This window comes from Anser anser, assembly GCF_964211835.1.
Source record: "Anser anser genome assembly, chromosome: 3".
NCBI classification, from domain to species: Eukaryota; Metazoa; Chordata; class Aves; order Anseriformes; family Anatidae; genus Anser; species Anser anser.
In genome coordinates, this window is record NC_139722.1 from 89,347,415 (window position 1) to 89,368,441 (window position 21,027).

The 21,027-nt window shown below is 54.7% G+C and overlaps 2 protein-coding genes across 7 annotated transcripts in view; one reads left to right on the plus strand and one right to left on the minus strand.

Annotated features, from left to right (window-relative positions):
• Positions 1-200: 200 nt before the first annotated feature.
• MRPL14 (mitochondrial ribosomal protein L14) lies at positions 201-4,499 on the minus strand. The gene is made up of 3 exons (XM_083832642.1): positions 4,154-4,499; positions 2,455-2,548; positions 201-858 (listed from the first exon to the last, which is right to left on the minus strand). Exons 1-3 carry the CDS (start codon positions 4,326-4,328, stop codon positions 495-497), a joined length of 633 nt encoding a protein of 210 aa, XP_083688768.1. The 5' UTR covers positions 4,329-4,499; the 3' UTR covers positions 201-494.
• Positions 4,500-8,468: 3,969 nt separating this feature from the next.
• Positions 8,469-21,027, plus strand: part of TMEM63B (transmembrane protein 63B) — a 36,552-nt gene continuing 23,993 nt past the window's right edge. For 4 of the 6 annotated variants that reach the window (XM_083832626.1, XM_083832627.1, XM_083832628.1 and 1 more), the window contains exon 1: positions 8,469-8,633. In XM_083832626.1, the coding sequence (XP_083688752.1) occupies positions 8,470-8,633 (164 nt within the window). In that variant the 5' untranslated portion in view covers position 8,469. Of the gene's footprint in view, positions 8,762-21,027 lie in introns of all 6 variants that reach the window. The other 2 variants (XM_083832630.1, XM_083832631.1) reach the window with 2 other exon arrangements.

A 21,027-nucleotide genomic window follows, 5' to 3' on the forward strand; every position in this document is an offset into this window, starting at 1 on the left:
ACAAACACTTTTATTGAATGTGCTCAAAGCACCAATAGTTCACCATACTGCTGTCATCTCTCCTACTCCATTAGATGTGAAGCCATTTTGCAGGCCCCAAAGTCACCCCGCCAGGGACTGGGCTTCGCGCCCTGCTCCAGCAGAACTGTGAATGGCAGAAACAGGGAAAAGAGAGCGTAAGAAGTACAACACAACAAGGATTTTCATGTTCTCATTTTAATGGTTAGAGTCCAAAGTAACACCACCAGAGCAGTTAAGAGTGAAGTAGCATTTCCCAAACACACTGCAGACATTTCCACAAAACAAATCAACCATCTTTTGGAATAAAACAACGTATTTCAATACTTAAATTAGTTGTTTGCAGTTCACAAACAGGAACAGAAACCATTGATGAACCTCAGCTTTTTCACACTTAACCTTTTCAGGTGAAGGACCCAGGAACAGCTACAGAATTATAAAACATGAACAGCAGTGCCAGAAATCTTTCTTAGGCCTCATACAAAGTTGCGGGCAATAGCCAATACTTTGGAGAACTCTCCTTTCTGTCGCAGGGTATACGGTATGGGTGTTTTTATTCTAGTCCCTATCGGATTTCCATTGTCTTCTATGAGTACCACGTTGTTAGAATCAAATCTAGGTGTCATGCAAGGGCCAGGCATTTTGTGCCCTACAATCAAAGCCTTCTTCTTTTCTCCTTTGATAGCCAGAAGGATCGTATCTCCTACTTTGCCAACTCCAGTCTTGTTATACACGTGGATACATTTTGGTGGCCGGTGGTAGGGCGTGTTCCCCAAGGCGCTGTTGTCCACCACTCGCACACGAGTAAGTTTCTGTATTGCTTGGCATGCTCCGGTGATACTGGCAAAAGACAGGAAAGAATGAGAGAGAGATCTCCCCAATAACCCTTGGGGAGCAAGGGCAAACCCAGCAACAGGATCTTGTCACTACGCAAACCACTCAGAAGACGGCAGCAACATATACATACCATACGGGTGACACATTTACTGCATTCAGTGCGCTCTTTGGAAGCCAGATGCTACTTTGAGCTTTGCACACTCTTCACTAAATGTCAAACATAAAACAACCATTCTACTCTGAAACATGACTAAAAGATGGCGCGTAGAGTGGCTTGCATTTACTGTTGTGTTGTGTTTTTTTTTAGCGACTGTGGATGATTCAGTTCAATTTACAAGCAAAAAAAAAAGTGATTGCTTCTGCCATAGCCTAGAGGAAGCTAAGATTCAAGACGGGCTCTTTTGGTCTTGTAGACACTCCCCAGCAATAAGGACTTTTCTGACCAATCTTTTCAGTGAAATCTATGAGGTGCTCTCACCTTATTCTGCTCTCAGCGAGACAGACCTCTGAGGTCCTGCTGTGGCTCTGCTAAGCTGCTGCCAATTAGAATCTAACAGATCATCACCTTCCCCATGTGGGAGGAACCCAGAGAGCAGCAGTATCTTCTGTATCTGCTGGCACTGTGCGATTACTGGGAGTAAGAAATAACAGGAATACACTAAACGGTACTAAGCTGGTAGATCTGATTTTGAGTACGCTTGGGAGCAGCAGGGATAAGCTGAGAAATAATTCAGCCTCCCGTCCAGGAGCAGCTATTCTTTTATCACAGTTTATGCTCCGCTTGCAAGGCTGTGGCTGCACAGCAGGGAAGGCAGGAGGAAGCTGGAAAGGGACACGAGTGCTGCCGCAGGAAGGAGAAGGGGAAACCTAGGCAGGACCAAATCTACAAAGCAGCAGTAGCTCCTGGGACTACCACACAACCCAGCCCTGGGCACTCTCTTAATCCCCTTTACAGACCACAATCACAGGAACGACTATTCTCACCCTGCAGACTGAAGCCCTTCAGGGAGCTAAATGCTAGAGTGTACCGCACCGAGTGTACCGCGGGATGACGATCTAGGCTTTGTGCAAGGCACTGGAGAACAGAAGTAAATGAATTTAACAAGTTTTAAATGCATTGAGCCTGGAACAACCACCTAAAGAAAAATGCCAAAATGGACGGTGTCAAGGTACAAGGAAATCAGTTTTCAGGTTATTCTTGTTCTAAATAGCAGAAATGATAAACTCTGGAGGAATTTTAAACATGTAATTGGCTTTACATCAGCAGGGGCTGGCTGTTGCTTTTTTGCACTTGGCTGAGAAACATGAGCACTTTTATCTTCTGCTTGCAGGCCTCTGCATCACCATCTAAGGCCTGAAAACCTCCTTTCCAGCACAGGAAAAATGCAGAATTCAGACCGTGTTCTGTCTGCCAGGAACCTGCATCTGTTGTTGTGTTTGGGCTCCCTTTACAACCTGCGAAGAGACATCTATGCTATTTTTTGACTATATTATCCTTTTAAAACTAGAAATACTCTATGTTCTTCTTGATCTACTTAATAGCATCTCTTTCAATCAGGAAATTCTCCCAAGGAAACAAAAGCAGGATTTGAAAATTACCTGAAGTGACGCTGGATGACTGCGCTGCTTAGGTGGGTTAAGGAAAAACCCAACTGCCTGTTCAAGAGAGCCATTTGGATTCTGGTACCACAACCTGTGGAAGAAATAAGAGAATTATGAATCCTGGAAGTAGCACAGTATTTGTTTCACTTCCTTTTTCTTATGGGAATGTCACACTAGAGTCTCAGCGACTCTTTAGACATTGCAATCCACAGCGCACAGAGCACTAACGGCATCATTAGCATGCCACAAAGCAGAGCAAGAGCCTCTGCCGGGTTCAGCAGACAGTAATTCAGATGCTTAGACTATGCAGCTGGGTTCAGTAACCCCATACTGCAGTCTTCTGTGCCCAGGGTTGACGGTCCTTCTGTGCGCTGTGAACCAGGTTAACAACAAACGGGTTTGAGAATTTTGGATGTGAACAGTTTCTAATTTAGAGACCGGAGTGACCAGCAAAAGCTACCAGTGTTACCTATAAAAAAAAAAAAAAGTAAAAAGCCAGAGACACTCTGCAGAGCGATATCAGAGCTTACACAAGCGAGGTGCTCGACGAGGAACAAAACAGCTCCTCCATCGACGACCCTCACAGCATACACAAGGTGTTCAGCAGCCTTCTTTAGATCCTGCCCAGAAGGAACAGCTCCCCGTGCCTTTACGGTGCCTGCTCAGCCCCAGCCAAAACAGTGCCCCGGCTGCAGCAGAACTGGGTTACAGGGCTCACCTCTGCCTGTACCGCGCCCTCCTCCCTATCCGCATCCCTAGCTGCTCCCTAACCTCATTCTGTCAAACTGATGGGGAGCAGCCTGCACGCTCGGTCGCTGCGGCTTATCTGATCCCAGATCACTTTGCCAGACAGGTCCAAGCGGGGGAGGAAACAGCCCGGATCTGGATCCCGTCCTCTTGCAGGCCAGCCCAGGTAGAGCTACGACTTTCTCTCTGGCCGCAACCATTGCTGTGACCATGCTTACCTGGCCCTCCGCAGCGTAACCGGCACACGTTCTGCTTCTCTCCTGTTTAAACGTTAAAAATACATTGACCTCTCGTCTCCCTTTGCCAGTTCTGATGAGCACAGGGCCAAATTCCAGAGCAGCATGTTGTAAAACGGTTTTTTTTTATCTTTTAAAATAAAGCCGATCTAACTTCTCTGGGGGGAAAAAACATCCACAGAGCCTTGCGAGAGACACAGCCTCGGTTGTTCTGACTACAAGCGAGCAAAAGCCAGGCTAGATCTTCACTCTCTCTTTATTCTTTTTATTTTCCCCCAGTGTTTGCTTACCTGGGGCCGTGTATATGTTTTAAGGTTTGCAGCTGTCCTGCAGAGCACGCATTACCCGAGAGCTGGACGAGAAGCCCTGGAGATCTGCGCCACAGCCATTTTGCAGCAGCGCTCCCCGAGCGAGGCGTGCTTCCTCAGCTATGTGACAAGTCATCCCACCTGTCACCCGGGCAGGTTTGGAACAAAGATCAGCCATAATCAAAGCCTGCATTCGTTTGCTAACAAAGCCACGTTGCTGTGGGGCAGAAAATCTCCACATGACTCAGCGCTTCTGTTCAGAGATCACCTGCGCTGTTCCCTCTCTTGAACGAGACCCCCAAAGAGGCTGCAATTTTGCACCAGCTCCTTACCTAGACGCGCAGTCCTAACGAAAACAAGGCCCTGCAGTATTCACAGCGTTGCTGGCAGCCACGGCCTGATTACCTGAACCTGCTGCTGCCAGGATTCCTAAGCAGCTTCGATTCAGCTCCCTCGCTGTAACCCCACACCCTTCGTCGGCAGGGAGGACAGCAGGTGTTCCGTTCCGCACTTGGGTGTACTGTGTCCCTGCGGGAAACTCAACCCCTGGGTGTAATACTGCTCCTAAATCCTCCAGCATCGCACCGAGGCCTTGCAGCCCTCTAGAAGAACTAGGCAAGCAGCAGCAAGTCAGCAGCTCTGTTGTCACTGACGGATGCTTTCTGGGGAGTCCACCGTGGCCCCGGCCTCCATTCCCCACGGTCACCTCTGCAGCAGGAGAGGACGTGCCTGCTCACCTCTACGTAAGACTGATAGGAGCAGTCTGCTGGCCCCTGAACCAAGGCAGGCACGGGCGCACGCTCTGTCCGCTGCCACAGGGACAGCAACGTCATGACCGGCTCAGCGTGCTCGAGGCCGCGTGCCGGAGTCCCAAAGCGCTGCCCAAACCCTGAACTCCCTACCCGGTCCTGGGAGGAGTCACGGTTTGTTTCTACCCTGTGGCAGCAGTGAAGGTTTGGAGTTACAAAACTACCGGCAGAAGCATCAGCAGCGCTAAGTGTCCAAGGACTGTTTATTTTTCCACATGACTCAGTACCCCCTCACTGCTAGGAATTATTCCTCAGCACATTAGGATGTGTCATGCGCTGAGAAACTTTGTATGATTGACTGTTTGGAATGAAGCATCCTGCTAGGAACTGAGTAAACAGGGAGAACGTTTGCAATTTGCAGGAAGGTTCAGGGCGGAAGGAAGGGAAGAATGCATCTGCGGCACCCAGCACAGCATGCAAGGGTGCAAATGGGTTTGCGAACAGTGAATCACACCTTCAGCTATCATAACACGGCAGCTCCCCTTCCAGAAACGAACAGATGATAGTTTGGGTCTGCTTCCAGGCTCTCCTCGGCCAGACCCAGTTCTGCCTTGCTCGCCCCGTGGCTGTGAGCAGGCGCTTGATATCCTCTGCCCTCTGTTTCCCCCTGCATCGAGGAGCTAGCACCAAACCAAGCTCTGAAGGGCACACAAGTCATTCGCTCTGCCACAACGCGTGTGCCACACGAGCACTCAGTCGGTGCCGTTATGGAGATGAAAGCCCTGCAGCTGCCTCACACCAGCAGGTCCGAACCGGGCTCCACGAGGAGGCTGCGCTCAGCCCGTGCTCCCTGGGTTTGCTTCCAAAGGCGGCTCTCCCGGAGGGTTTCGGTGCTCAGGGGTGGATGGCAAGGGCATCCCTGCAACCTTCAAGCATAGGAAGATTTGTAGGAACTCCCACGAGACCTCTGGTGGCACTGCCCAGCTGACCGAGGAGCACGCTCTGCCATGCCCCGGGCAGGGAAACCAGCCGCTGCTCAGCACTTTGTCACCTCCACGCTCCTGGCCAAGGAATTACCTTGCTGGGGACTGCTGGAGGTCGTCTAGCCCAACCTCCTGCTCAAGCAGGATTAGCTTCGGAGCTGTTCACGCGAGGCAAGAGCGGTGTTAAACAGCACCCGGGTTCCAGCAGTGGTTGGTGAGACCTCACTTCTTGAAAGCTGAGCCTTGCTTTGCTTCTCTCCGCTCCACGTACCGGTTAAAAGTTCGCACGGACTTCAGACCGAGTTCAGAGCAAGATTCAGGAAGGGGTGAGGAATCCGTGCATCAAATATTCACCGAGGTGACCCAATTTCTACTTCGCTAAGTCTGAACACGCAGTAATCCATACGGCAAACATTCCCTTCTCGAGGGCCCTTCAGCATTACCCCATTCGATGCAACAGGCTCACATCAAATCCGGAAACCGCTCAACAAAGAAACTCTTCACCGGTTTCAAACCTCTGCAAATTGTTTACCCACTGCACCACTTTCAAGTGCCGTACTAAAGCTACCAACTTCACCATTTTCCCAGGAGATTAAAGGAGTGATTTGTATTTACTGCAGGCTGCAGTGGCTTTTGAATGGAGAATTCTGGAAAACTTCATCCCAGGTAACTGAAGTGGGCCAGACACAACATTTTCGTAATCCACATGCAAACACGAGAGTAGACCTCTTCAGGGAGACAATATGAAGCAAGGACATCTTCCAGATACTGGCTCTGAAGCCACGTCGGGGCATGAAGCACCAAGAAAGGAGTCCCGTGTCCCCACAACGCACGTGTCCATCACTTCCCCTGTGCTGGCTCTAGCACGTGCGTCAATCAGGAACTGTCTTCAGCCGGATCAGCACGCCGAGCCACCTCATCGCACAGCCGCACGAATGCTGGACCGAAGGGATGTGGCAAAACACGAGACTTGAATTTCTCCCTCCACTGGTGACCCAGACTTGCGTTGGCTCAAAGTGAGAACATTTCAAGAGAAACACTGGGAGACATGGATAAGAAGACTCTCCTCCATTTCAGCAAAAAAAAAAAAGTGCTTCACAACAGCACTCGGCATGAATCTGCACTATTAACACGCTCACAGGAGCACTGCAAAGATCTGTCTGAACACTCGATGAAACACTGAAGTGGCTCTGACCAAGCTTTTAATCAATGGTGCACAGCCTGAAAACCAGTCAAGATGTCATTCTTACCTTGCCTGCATCCTAGAATAAAAGTACTTTTAAATAGTGCTATTAGCTGGCGATCCAGTATCGCTTTCCTTTTTAATGAGAAGTTTTGGAAATGACACTTGCTCCCTATTCCCCCATCAAGATCTGTAGTTCTGCCGTCGTTTAGTAATTTCTGTTCCTTCCTTCTGCTAGTAACTCATCCACACAAACTGGCCACAGGGAAAACCAGCGGATGTGCTAAGGCCAACCAGGCAAAGCCTGCTGTCAAACATACCAAATGAAACAGGAAGAAATATTCTTCACCTTAAGAGTAGCAATTTGATCTGAACAGCGCAACAGTGGGAGCCAACGTGCCCTTTATTCTTCTAAGAGACCAAAATAGACCTGCTCTGGGCACCGCAAAGATTTGAACTGCATCTGTCATCCATCATTAAAACACAGGAAATAAATCCAAGACAATGTGCGCCATGCAAATACCTCACCCCCTGCCCTGGCACTGGGGGGTTATTTATAGGGTGTCTGCCAGGGTGAGCTGCGGGAGCCAGCTGGGAGCTACGGGACTCGATCCATCCATGGCCCTCCTCATAAAGGAAGCGATGTGATTAAGGGCTTGGGTGTGTTAAAAATACACAAGATATTCATTACCAAGACATAATTGGTTTTGCATTAATGACAGGCAGAAAGGCCAAGATTCACGGAGGAATTAAGGCTTCTTGGGTTCCATTTATGAATAGGATTAGCTATTAAACAGGATATTTATTGATCCAAGTTACCAACAGCAGCTCATTACAGGTACGCCTGTTAACAGCTCTGAAGGGAAACACACTAACCTCATTTTCACAATCAGGAAAAGCAGATAAAGAAGGGCTGAATACCTGTAACAGCAAACTTAGTTTTGATATGTTAAGTATCCAGAAGTCCCAGCTCGAAGGCACTTACGGCTCTTATTGTTCCAGTAGCCGAGCACCTTAATCCATTATATATATTCACATCCACGGCGCTGTACTAAAATAGCAGGGGATTATTGCCAATGTACCGGCAGGAAATTAAGCTACAGAGAGGACAACTTCCTGACGAGGGCCAAAGGCAAGGGGTGGCAGGGCTGGGACCCAAAGGCAAGGGGTGGCCCGGCAGTGCGGCTGAGGCCCAGGGGGCTGGAGGTGCAGCCCAGCAGCGAGCTCCTTCCTTGCCGGTGTGTTTTGGAGTCACGTGTGGGGTCAGGGAGCTACCTGCAGCCCCCCAGCATGGCTGAGGTCTGAGGAAGGGGGTCGCAGAGGTGCTAGAAGCTTCCCGTGGCCCCACAGACCTGCCAGGGGTGAGCCTGGGGAGCCTCTGGACCGTGGCGGACACGCAGCGGGCTGCGTTCAGCGCAGCACCCGCACGAGCAGCAAGCCTTCCCCCGTGCCGGCAGGAGCCCCGTCACGCAGCCTCCTTCCCCAAATTCCTCCACGGGCACATTGTGGGGACAGGCAGCCCGGCTGCCGCCCGCACTTCCCGAGTCCCCGTGACACACCGAGGGAAACGTGCGCCCGTCAGGACGCAGGAATCCCACCCGGCCTCGCCGCCTGACCGCCCCGAAGCCGCGGGGAGGCTCGGGGGGATGAGGCCGGGCTCGGTGCCCCCTCCCCGGGCACAAAGCCGCCCCGCGGCGCCCCCTCGGCGCGGAGCCCCACAGCGCGCAACCCCTCCCTCCCTGCCCCCCGCCGCCCGCCCCACCTCACTCCGGAGGCCGCCGCTCACGCTCCCACCGCCCGGTGCGCATGCGCGCCGCCGCCCCCTCGGCCCTCCCCTCGCCGAGCGGAGCCGAAGATCGCCGAGCGGCGCCGAGCCGCCCCCTGCCTCCCTCCCCGTCCCGTCCCGGCCCGTCCCGGTCCCGGCCCCGGCGGCCGGGGGGAGCCTGGAGCCCGTCCGCGCCTGGCACCGGGTGAGCGCGGCGGGGCGGGGGGCGCCGGCTGCCATCTTGGGGGCGGGCGTGGGGCTCGGTGACCGTCATTAGCCCGCAGGACGGCTCCTTCCACCCCGAGCCCTCCGCGGTGTCCCGGTAGGGTCCCGGTAAGGCGCCCCCGGGGAAGGGGAAGGGGAAGGGGGGGGGGTGCTGCGTGCCGGTAACCCCGTGGGGGGATCGGGGGTGCCGTGGCCGTGGGGCGGGGGGGAGGTTTTCGGGGCGTTGCGGTGCTCCGCTGCGTGCCCTTCTGGCCGCTCGCCGTCCCGGTGCCACCGGTCGGGGCGGGAAGGGAAAAATACCCGCGGTCTGCGCCGAGAAACGCCGGTTTCTAAGCCGAGAAATGCCGGTTTCCAAGCTGAGAAACGCCGCCTGCTCCGCCGCTGCTCGTTGTTCCCCTCCTCCTGCCCTCTTACAGCCCCCCCCCGCCCCCCGGCCGGCTCTGTTGGCTCTCCGCAGCGAGAAGACGGGCTGGGAGCTCGCCTTCACGGGTCGGCATTCACCTCAGAGCCACAGCCCCCGACCCCTTCTTCCCAAGAACGGACGGCCCCGGCTCGGGGCGGCTTTGCGGGGGTGCCGCCGGCCTGCTGCTCCTGCCCGCTGGGCTTCCCCCGAGCCTGGGGCACCCGGGGCACCCCGCTGCCGTCCTGCCCCCGGTGCGGGGCTCGTGCCCCGCGTACATCCTCGTGATGCCGTGATCCAGGAGCCCGGGGGTCTCGGGGGGTCCCCAGGGGAAGCGTTAGGGGTCTGCGCTGCCCGCCGTGGGGTGCCTGACGGGGGCCGGTTACGGGCCCGACGGGGGATTCGCGTACCAGAGGGTCTGCGGGCGCTGCGCCCTGCTCGTGGAGGCAGGGGCGAGGGGGCTTACTGGAGACCTGGGCCCGATCTCCCCCGTGGCTTTTTTTGGTGCAGAGACGGAACGTGACGACGGGGATGTTCGGGAAACGGAGCCGCCTCCGGGGTTCGGTTCCACGTCCTTTAACAAAACGGCACCGCTGCTGAGGCCTTTTTTCTTAATCCGCCAGCTGCCTCCCCGAGGGTGGGAACAAAGGAGAGAGGGAGGGGAGCAGACCTCGGCGGCACCCCTGCACCTGAAGCCGTCTCCCCCGAGGCTCCCCAGCAGCACCTGGGTTTGGGTGGCTCGGCGGCTCCCAGCGTGTGCTGGGCTGCATCTCCATCCCCATGGTAACGGGCCAGAAAGGGCCTTTTTCCCGTGGCACCGGGTCTTTCGCTGCCCACCGACAGCAAGGAGGGGCCCCAGCCGGCCCCACCAAGTCCCGGTTCTCGCCTGATGGCGCGGAGGCACCGGGCGGGAGCGTCCCCCCGGGATGCTGCGTGACTCAGAGGAAGGCTCGCCTTTGTCTGGTCTCCTGCTCCTCCTCCCAGCTCCCCAGGCCCGTGTCTGGGCTGGGCAGGCAGGAAGCAAGTGCTTTGCTGCGAGCGTACTCTCCGCTTTCACCCCAGCTCAGCGTGACAGCTACAACCACTGGAAACGGGAGAAAGGGGAGTTGTCTTTCCCCCCCCCCCCCTTTCCCCCATTTTGCAGGCAGGATTTACCTACCCTGACCCACCCCGAGAAGGCTCAGGCTCTGTGCTTTGGGCTGCACGTTGAGATATGCTGCTCCCATCCTCCCTGCTCCGGGCAGAGGCACAAAGTGGGGCTCAGCGGGGACCCCCTGGTGCTTGGTCAGCCCAGCCAAGGAGCGGGCTGGTGCTGCCGTGCTCTTACTGAGATGGATTCCTGCTCACCAGCCTCCTGGAGAGCTGGGGTGTGCAGGAGCTGCCCCGAGCATGTCCTGCTCCGGAGCTCCTCCGCCTGCAGCTCTCATGGAGGCCGTGTGCCGCAGGGTAGCAGTGGAGAGGGTTCAGGGGATGGGCCTGATGTGTTTTCTAGCAAGAAATTGATCAGAAAACAACAAAGGAATGATAAAAACAAATGTGTGTACGTGTACACGCTCTGCAAGAGAAAGAGGGCAAGATCCGTGACGGCGGTGCCAAGCTTGTGGAGCCGAGGCTTGCAGTATGAAGCGGCTTTTCTCCGAGGCTGCAGGCCTGTGCTTGGCACTGCCTCCTCGCTTCGCGTTCCTCCAGCGTGGAGCTGGGTGTCTGCCCTCTGCTCCAGATACCGATCGGCTGCAGCAAGCCCCGGCCTCCCTCGCTAAGCGTGAGGTGCTGGATGCTTTCCTCCGGGCTTCTCCGCAGCGTTTGCTCCCCTTACTGGGTTATTTCAGCGAGCTGGGTGTGCTCGTGATTGTCAAGCAGCACCAGAAAGGCTCCCGTTCTCCCCTTTAACGCTGTGTGTCGATGCTGCCCGCCGTTCTCCTTCCTCTGCCTTCCCAGAAAACCAGAGCTCTCCTCGGGCAGATTCAGGCTGGCAAGGTGGGGACCCTGCTGGCACAGCCCTCCGCATCGTCGTAGCGAGGTCTCCTATTCCTGACATGCTTCGGGCTGATTGTGCCGGCAGCCTCTGCCCACGTAGTTAATGCGCAGGGAGGAGAGGTGGGTTCTGCTGTTTTTCCCCTTACCGCCTCCTGACAGAGAGGTCGACGCAGGGTTTTGAAGGATCCCGTTTGTGCAGCCTGCCCTGGGAAGACGCCGGTGTTGCGGCGTTGAAGAAAGGGGCCGGGTCTCTTCAGGGCCGGCGTGCTGGGAAGGCAGCGCCTTGCATCAGCGCTGGGAAGCTGCAGGCAGCGCTCAGCCTGGCTCTTCTCGCTGCCTTCTGCAGGCGCTTCCTGAGCCACCCAGCTCCCGCCGCCTCCAAGCAGCGAGCCCGAGACCCTCTCTCCCTTCCCTGGCTGTAAGAGCGGTGGCTGTGAGCCTCCGGAGCCCTGCCTCTCCCCTCCCAGCCTTACGTGTGTGTGTTCCCCAAGCTCCCCCTCTGAGCCCCGGCTGGGTGTGTGAAGCATCTGCTGGCTCTGACACCCCTGCCCCTTCCTGGGAGGATGCTCCTGCTAAATTCCTTGCGGATCTCAGCTCCGGGGTGGCAGCCAGCGGGGCTCTGGCCTGCGCTCGGTGCTTTCGTTAATTAAATAGGGGCCGTTAGTAGGCTCTGTCTCTGGTCCCTTCAAAGCCAGGGAATGAGACGATCTTGGCATTATCTGTTACTTAGAGGAAACCCAGATGGCAGCAGGCCTCGTCTGCTGCTTGAAATAGTCGTCAGCAGCTGGTGTCTTCTGCTGGGAGGTCGGGCAGAGCCTCAGTGACACAGCCTGGGGATGGTCTCTGCAGCTGGCTTGAGAATACCTAGGCTCTTGAACCAAAAACATAGTGTCTGTGGGTCCAGAGAAGACCTTAACAGGGTTGGATCCCCCTGCCTTCTGTGTGTCATCTGGATTGCCTTTGCGTGAAACCGTTGTGCTCTGGAGGCTCGCGGGTGATGCTGGCAGGGCTGACGCCTTCCCTAGGGTGACTGTGTCTGCCAGCCGGTGATTTGGTTTTGCTGGGCTCTTCTCTACACTTGAGGCACAGAGCTGGAAACAAATTACTGCGTGCCTCTTGAGCTGCGGTAACTGCCCAGGGGCTCGCTATTACTCACGGTGCAGAGAAGGCAGCTCGAGTCGGCGTGAGTTGCAGCGTTATAAATCTGGGAGGAAGGAGCTGGATTTGTGGCGGACACAAAACAGCATGTTGGACAGAGGGAGGAATCGGCTGAGAGGAAAAGGAGAACAAAGAAAAGGTGACGGTGAGTAGGAACCGTCTTCACCTGGCAGAGAAGGTCAGGGTGATGAGGGACTTAGAGGAGTTAATTGTAAAAAGTGAATCTAAGCACAGGTTGGAACAGGTGATGACTGTTGAGGTAAATTAGATGTGGTCAAGTGGACAAAGCCTTATAAAATCCACCTGAGAGTACTTATAGAATAGGCTAAAGCACCTTTTGCGTGGTGAGCAGCCACTTCAGAGAACATCTAGTGGAGGGAGATCCCAAGAGGATCCCTCAGGAGGATCCACAACCAGTTGAAAAGCCCTGTTAAAAAGGTGGTCTGATGTTCCTCTCCAACAGGAGACCCTGGCTGGGATTTCTGAGCAGGATGAGTTGGTGCTTTGCTGGGGGGGAGGAAAATGCAAGGCAGGCCTCGTGTATGTTAGGAGTGTCACTTCTAAGGGACGGGAAGTAATTATTGCTGTCCCTGTCACAGGCGAGGTGTTGCTGAAGGACTAGGCTCAGACGTAGATGGAGTGCTTTGAAGGATGTCCACAAACCAGAGGGTATCCAAGAAAGCAACAGAAATTATTAAGGCCTTTAGAAGTATGATGTGGGAGGAAGGATGGGAAGATGTGGGACTGGGTCAGCCTGAGGAAGGAAAGATGGAAGAGGGAGCTTCTTGGTCTTCCAGCATGTACAGCAGTGCGCTTCTGGAAGACTGGCGTTGATGAAGACAGGGCAGGAATTTACCTGTAACAAGGGAAATTACCTCTAACGGCGGCATCACCATCAGCTGGGGTGCCGAAGCAGAAGAGGCTATCCTGAAGGCTGGGGGTGGGTTTTCGTTTCACAGCGGGATGTTTCATATTGTGTTTTGTTTTGATTTTTACCAATTTGGCAAAAAGTCAAGTTATAGCTCGTATAGCCGAATTATAGCCTGCATGGTTATGGACAAGCTCTAGCTGGCTCTACCTCAAAGCGCAGAATCTCGCCGGATAACCTATGAAGGCCGCTTCCAGGCTGGCAGCGTTAAGTGAAGTGTTTGCTACCTGGAAAGGAAGCAGCCAGTAGCCATGGGAATATGACTTTGCTTCTGTAGGAGGTGCTGGGGAGACTGGTACTAAAATACTCTGTCTAAATCCAGTGTCAGTGCTCAGAAAAAGGATGTTGAAAAATTGAAGAGAATGCAGGAGAGTTACAGAAGGATCTGAGGGCTGGAGAGGGAGCTTTATGGTGAGGAACAGAAGGAGATCAATCTGTTTATCTAGTCAAGGAAAAGATTAAGGTGGGACTCGGTTACCCTGCATAAGCATAACGCATCTCATGACTGTGTATCATTAGTTTGGAAGGGTAGAGATGCCAGGCCGCAAAGAGTGGCAAGAAAAACGCGTGGTGTGGTGCTGGGCTGCGATCATCTTGAGCCATGTAGACAGCTCTCCCTTCTCTTGCTCGGGTGGAGGTCCCTGTAGAGACAGCCCCTTTCTTCCAGCCTGTTAGCACTTTCTCAGCACACCCCTTTTTGGGTTTTGAAGCCTTCCCTTGCTCGCTGCTCCTGCCTTGCTGTCTGCCCAAGCCCTTTCCTTGGGGCTTCTCTGCCTTGTGAGGAGGCATCTCTAAAAAAGAAAGCAAGCACCAGCCTGACCTCACCTAACACAGGGTGATGCCCAGGCTCTCCTACACCCACTCCCCATGTATGTGCCTCTCCTTGCCCCAGCCCATCATCCGTCCGACTCTTTGGGTGATTTATGGCATCCCTTCCCCTGTGGCACTCGGCTGCTTGGCCGGACGAATACCCACCGCCTGCTTCAGGGACAGTGATGACCAAAAGCGAAGATCCCCCCTGCCAGCCCGTGGTTCACCTGTAGCTGCTGTTTTATTTAGGGTCACTAGGCCGGTTTCCAGGCCGTGAGGCAACGTTTCTCTCTTAGCCTGCTGAACAAACCTTGGGGGGGAGGTTGGGTGAGGTGCTGCAGCAGATGGCTTGCTAAAATCTCGCTACATCCGCGACTTCCCTTTCACCCACTAACGCTGTAATGCTGTTAAAAATAAAGATGATCCAGTTTGCCTGACAGGATGTACCCCGTGTAAATCCCCACTGCCTAGCGCTCGTGGCATCTCACTCTAATACATATCTCCACGTTCCCTTATCCTTTGTGGTAAGGGGAACTTCAAAGCCGGCAGATAGCTGCTGACTATCACTGCAAGTCAGGGAAAACAGATGCTTTGATGCCCGTTAAGGGAGAAGCGGGGAAGAACAGACAGTGTTTTCACTCTTTTGTTTTCTCTCAAGCGTTGTTCCATTTGGATGGGAGCAGAGTTTTGGTTTGCGAGAGGTACCTTTGGTAAGCGTATGTGTTTGTCTGGGGGGCTGTGTTACCAAGAGTTGTGGCCTGAGCTGCTGCAGGAGAGACCCGTGGAGCTGCAGCCAGAGCACAGCTCTCCGATGGGCACGGGGTGAGGGCTGCAGCTCTTGAATGATGAAGGAAGAAGAATACTGTGGTGTTCTGGCGATGCTTCACCTGGGCCATGCCTGCAGCGCGGGTTAGGTGCCTCCTTCAGAACACCTGCAGTCTTCAGGCTGGCTCGGTGTGTGGGATCGCCTCTTTTGATTGCTCTGCTGATACATTCGCTTGGCAAAAATGCTCCAGCTTCCCCGTCTGCCTTATTCCACCACCTCAAAACCCCGAGAAGCGGTTCTGCCAGTAGAACTGCACCTCCATCAGTAGGCTTATGCCTGTGCAGGCATGTCGATCCACTGGGTCTTTGCCTCCCTGTCTGAGACAGCGGTGCTGGAAGGTGTCTGGGGCTGGCCTGGCGCTTCAGACAGGGCGGCTGGCTGGGGGTGAGCAGTGCAGGGAAGAGAAAGGAGTGGGGTGATCAAAGCAGTGGAGACGTGCCGTTTTAGTGAGTTCCCCAAATGCGTGCAAGTGGCTGATCCCTTGGTAGGAAAAGTGCTGAAAGTGCACGGCCGGTAAATAGGAAACAAAGCAGGTTCCAGGCAGCTCCCGGGGGGATTTGCTGTTTGGGCTGTGGCACGTGTGCTCTGTCTGTTGTTGTTTGCACTGCATCTCCTGCAGCAAGAAAAGGGATTTTTGGACCTCTTCAGAGAAGGTGTGCTGCAGCCCATCTAAGCAGTGGTGCGGGCAGGGCTGTGTGTTGTGGCTGAATGGGTGTGTGGAACGGGAACACCCAGCCTAGTCCTGAAAAGCTGCTGGAGTGCTGGGAGCCTGCCTGGCCCACAGCAAGTGTGCCTGCCTGCTTTTTCCTTTGCACCCCACCCATCCCCGTGGCTGTTTTCAGCTTGCCCGATCATCCCTATCAAGCTCTAATTGCCTCCCAGCCTTTCAGAGCATCCCTGAGCTCGTCCCTCCCTAGATGCCATCTTGCGCGTTGCTGATTGCAGAGCCCTTCTTTCCCAACACCACCACCTTGCCGAGCTGGCTCTGGAGGCCCCAAGCAGAGCTTTGGGGCAACTCCCTCTCCTCCTACCCCAGCACCGGGGCCTCGTTAGTCCTGCTCTGTCTCCCCACATAGAGGTGCATGCATGCTAATGCCCAGTTTTGCCTGCAGGAGCCTTACACAAGGTGGATTTCGGAGTCAATGAGGGTTTGAGATCCTTAGGACAAAGTGTTCTTTCTCGCTATTTGGAAAAAAAAAATATCTTCACGTCTGTGTAGTGAGGAAGGACTTCGTGGGTGAGGGATGCTTCTGGGCTCAGAGCAGGGCGCTTAACTCCTCTGCCTGGCAAACTCACCCATCGGTGCCATCGCCCCATCCTTCGAGAGCAGGGAACGTACCCAGTCCTGAAGAGCCTGAGCATTGATCTTTGATGGAATTAAACTAGCAGTGGCAAAACTTCACAGTGCACAACGCTGCTCGCCTGGATGTGCAGGCAGGGAGCCACTCCGGCATCTCCCTGGCTGCCCAGAGCTGACCTGAGCCGGTGGGGGCAGACTGAAACTTGTGCCTTTGCAGTTACTCCTGTAAGCAGCTGGGGAACCATGCAAAAACATCCTCAGTTTTAATCCTGTGGAACCCTCGAGCAGGGACAGGACAGATGTAACTCACCCAGGAGGAGCGGGTGGGCATGGGCCTGCTTCCCAGTGGGCGTCTCCAGCGTTCACCCCAGCAGGACCCTGCCAAGGTGAAGGCCCAGCACCCAAGTGGCTGGCCAGCGCTGCCCAGGGCCTACGTCTGGTGATGTCCTGCGGTCCTGTTGTTAACACGATGTGCTCCAGCCAGGCCTTTGGGCTCCAGGCTATAACTGGACACGCATCAAGCCGTGGCTGAGGCTTTCTGGTAAAGCCACTGGGACCGCCCTCCCTGTGCCCCTTAGGAGGGGTGGAAGCTCAGAAATCGATCCGAGCCTCTTAATCGTCCTCTCCAGTCCATTTGGAGCTGGTAAGTGCGATGGCATAGAGGATGGATCCAGGAAATGACAAAGGGGAAAGGAGCCAGGAGGTCCATTACCCTCTTGGTGGGATGGGAGGTGTGCTTGAGTGTTTGAAGGCAGGAAAGCAATAGCTTTCTCTGAGAGGGAGAGGAAAATGCGAGGTTCTAAAAATGAGCCTGGCATGGAGAGGCAGCTGGGCTCAGCCAGGAGGGAGGAATGGAAAATGCGGTGGTGGCTTTAGGAGGAGCCAGGAGCTGGCACTGGTTGTTCTGCCTGGATGGGCTTCAAGGCTCTGATCCGCCACCATATGGATGCTCAGTTCAGCAGCATCACTGCGGGGTCTGTTTCTAGCTGCCTGGTGGGGGTATGCCTTGGGCAGCAGAGAGTGCTTCTTGCCTTCTGCTGCTCAGGAGCCTAGCTCCTGGACAATATCCCAAAGCAAGAGGCGGTCACGTGTGCCTGGGCCTTGTAACCCCTCTCCACCCAGCCCTGCTTTGAGACCCATAGCAAACTTTGTTGTGCTCGTCTCTGCCTGCTGCTGAAGGCAGTCAGATGTCCTTGCTGCCTACATCCCCTGAAATCCCATTCCTCTCTCCATGGGGGTGGCAGGGTGGCAGCTGGGGGCTGTGCTTGCCAGAGGCCCACCAGCCAGCAGCGTCGTGGTCCCTCTGCAGGAGACAGGCACTGCCTGAGCCCCCCTGTCACAGCCCCGTAGCAGCCAGCAGCCCTCCATCGAGCTTCTGGAAGAAGGTCACGGGCTGTCGGGAGGCTTTTGGAGACCCCACATTAAAGCAGGTGTTGAAGACCATATGGCACTCGGTGCTTCCAGAGCCTGGAGCACGCTGAAAGGGGATGTTCGTGCTCTTGTGTGGTGGATCTAATCAACAGGAAGATCTACCCAGAACTTAGGGGTCTGATATAAAAAATATATATACTGAGCATGCCCTCGAGTACGATCCCATTGGTGAGGGAGCTGCAGGTGATCAACCATAGGTCACCCTTCCACTGTCTCCTGATCCTCCCATGACAGGAGGGGGATCCAGAGCGCTCATGCTCCCTTGACTCATCTCACTTCCACCGAGAGAGCGCTTGGTGTTGGTAAACAGCGTGTTATAAATAGGCGGCTGATGCTATATTGGGAGCTTTGCCTGCTGTCGAGCGCAGGCGTCGCAGGACCTGGGCCTGGGCGCCGTGAGCACAGCTGTGGTGTGATGAGGCCGCAGTGGGCACGGCTGGGAAGCTGCCTGAGCACCAGCTCTGCTCCACCTGGCCCTGGAAAGGTGTCCCCAGCCCTGCTGATGTGTGGATGGGGGCACTGCAGAGACCTGAAAGTGAGCGGGATTCAGCAGGAAGGAGTGATGTGCATGTGGCTGCCTCGGGCTGCAGGTGTTTAATGCGGAGACAAGGATGCCACAATTTGCAGTAGTGGGGTAAAGCTTTGGGCCCAGTCACACATGCGTGTCCCTACACGTGTGCCATTTTCAGATCAAACTCAAAACCCACAGCAATGCCAGGGCCGTGGATGTCTGATGACCTGCTCTAAGCAGGAGGTGACACGCGGGTGTAAGTGCAACATGGAGCCCAGCAGGGTCAACCGTGGCCCCAGCGTTGCACCCTGCCGTCCGCCCCACGTGCGGCGGCTGGCCCTGATTCCCCTACTCGGGATTCCTCGGAGGCTTTGATCGGGATGCCAGTCAGGTGGCATCAGAGCAGGGCAGGCTGCCAGGGGGGAAATTCCAGCCTTGCTGCTTGCTTACGGGGCTGTGGCGCGATTACCCTGACAGGCCTCGAGCACAAACAAGCGGGCAGCTTGGCGGCGGCCGGCCGGCCTCACGGGGGAGGCTGGAGGAGGTGCTGCCCTCCTGCCTCCTTGTACTTTTCCACGGCCTGGTTTAAGGCAGGTAAACCTGCCTGGTGCTCTGCTGGAGTGTCGGGCTGGCCCCTCGGAGCCATGAGGGCGCCTAGGAAGCGCCAGGCTAAAGGCCCCCTGGGAGCACGCTGACTGGTGTGTGAGGCGAGGCGGTGGTGCTGTGCCTTCTCCATTGACAAAATGTCCTTTAAATGGTTCCTACCTTACCTCTGGTGAGTGGCACGAGTCTTTCTGCACGGTGATCTGGAAAGGGCCTGCTGGGAGGACTGTCATCCATCACACAGTAATGGAGCTCTGTGCTTCGTGTCTGGAGATCGCCTTCCCAGCAAGAGGTTTTGGGGGGGTGTTTTTTTTCCTTTTCCGTTGTTTGTTTATTTTTTTTTCTGGAATACCTATGGGGTATTTTGGAAAAAAAAAAAAAGGCTCTATAACAGCAACAGAGATGCAAAGGCCGTGTTTGTTGTGTGTGGCAGCGTTTGCCAAGAGCCTGATAAGCCCTGACGCTAACGCTGATGATGTGTAGCGAGTCTGGCAACAAGGTTCAAGCGTGTCCCGGTATGCAAAAATGGGACAGCTACGAGGATGTCTGAATGTTTGTTGATTTAAGTGGGGTAAACTGAATTTCATCAGAACAGTTGGCGCTTCTCGAACTGCCGTGTTTATTTAAAAACAAAGAAAGCTCGCTTTCCTCTTCTGCTGTAGACAGTTTGAACGCCATGGGAGGCAGCCGTGCTGGAAGGTAATGGGAAATGAGAGGGTAGGCCAGGGAGAGGGGACAAGGCTTTAGGTGTTTGGCCCCACTGTGACTGAAACAGTGCTCTGTGACCTCTCAGGGTATGAATACAAAGGCAGCATGTGGCAGTTGTCGCTGTAAAGTGTACCACAGGAACCTATTTCTCATCATCAGAGACAAATTCTGGTTAAGCTACTTGATCTTTGCTGCCTCTACCATGAGATGCTCGACTGGGGCTGGGCTGATAACCAGTACACGTAGCCTGGGGTCAGTGAATGGTCTTGGAAAACAGCTGGTGCTTGAAGCAGAGCACAGTGCTTGAGTCTGTCCCTTTTTAGGCAAACACTTTAATTTAGCTGTGTGTTTAAGTTGTGATCACTTCAGTGAGAGCATTTCAAGATAAGTGTGTACTTAGGAGCTTTCCTGAGCAGGGGTGATTTCTTTTGCATGAGGATCCTTGGAGAAATATCTTCACAAGCATTAGCCCATACGGCTGCCAAGGCTAGATTTGTGTTGGGAGAAATACTGAACAGCAACCTCATCTGGGTTATTAATTAGTAATTAAACTCTGAATGCCATTATCCATTAATTGTTGCTATACTCCTGCTACTGTGATGCGTTTGGGAAGGCCAAACTTTACTCCTAAAAGGAAAACTCTGGAGGGATTGTTTGCTGGTCTGTCATGTTGCATTAGAGGCCGCAGCTGCAGCTTCAACAGGTGATTTGTCATTTCGTGTAGTTGTCCTGTTGCGGTGTGTTGTCCTGATTCAGAAACGAGAGATGGAACAGCACGATCATCCTCTCCAGCATGCGATCCAGCAGTGATCAGCCTCCTTCAGGTCAAGTCAGGATTTCAGTGGTCTTGGTATGTGCGAGAAGGGGCTGTGGGCAAGAGGAGCCCGTGTTACCACCTGCAAGCCTTCGATGGACTTTCTTAGGTTTGATATTTGCCTTTGTGGAGCTGTGCTCCGCGTAAACAGTGACTCAAAGTGGCTTTGCCCAATTAAAGTACCATTTCTTTGTTTATCCTAACGTTGAGATAGGACTCCAGATGACACAAGGCTTGCGCTGCTGCGCCTCACCTAAAATTCAGTGCCCTCCTTCAAGCCTAAGCAACCACTTTTTTATCTCCCACACCTTTATCTGCAGCTCTGGGAGCCGGGCTGCTTGCCTTCAAGTGCCACTTCTGTGTCCCTGCTCTTGGCCGGGTGCCGTCAGCTCCGTGCCCAGCGCCCGACCGGCACTTTGTTCCCTGTGTTCCCAGGCTGGGCCCGGCTCCTCTTGCCAAGCCCAGAGGGTGGAGAGAGGCCGGTGAAAAGAACAGCCCGCTCAGCATCTCTCACGTGCTGCTGGCTGGCTGCGGGCCCAGCGTCCCCAGCCTGGCGTGTGTGCATGGCTCCTGGCTACAGACCCCTGCCTGGCAGTCCGAGATCTACCCGAAAACTCAAAAGGAGGTGTCCAACCCTCGTGCTGCCCAGCAGGTGCAGGGGTTTCCCTGTCTGTGGTGTAGGCCCCTCTGGCAGCGGCAGAGCAAGCATCCTGCAGAAGAGGAACCAGGACGTCTTCCAGCACTGACACACCGAGAGGGGCCCAGCCGTCCGTCTGCAGCTGTGTGGATAAGGGCTCGGGGACAGGGTGAGTCTCAAGGCTGTGTTTAGTGTCCACCTCGCTCTGCTATGACCTTTGTTACTTACTCAGCTCGCAGCAGGAACTCAGAATTGGTCTTCTAGCCCTGCC

What these genes read in the sequence shown, in the direction of transcription:
- MRPL14 (XM_083832642.1), bottom strand. Translation starts at nt 4,328, where the DNA reads ATGCTGGAGGATTTAGGAGCAGTATTACACCCAGGGGTTGAGTTTCCC. An exon ending in CCTGGCAGCAGCAGGTTCAG is followed by an intron (nt 2,549 to 4,153) that starts GTAATCAGGCCG and finishes TTTCTTCCACAG; the next exon opens with GTTGTGGTACCAGAATCCAA. An exon ending in GTCATCCAGCGTCACTTCAG is followed by an intron (nt 859 to 2,454) that starts GTAATTTTCAAA and finishes GTCTTTTGCCAG; the next exon opens with TATCACCGGAGCATGCCAAG.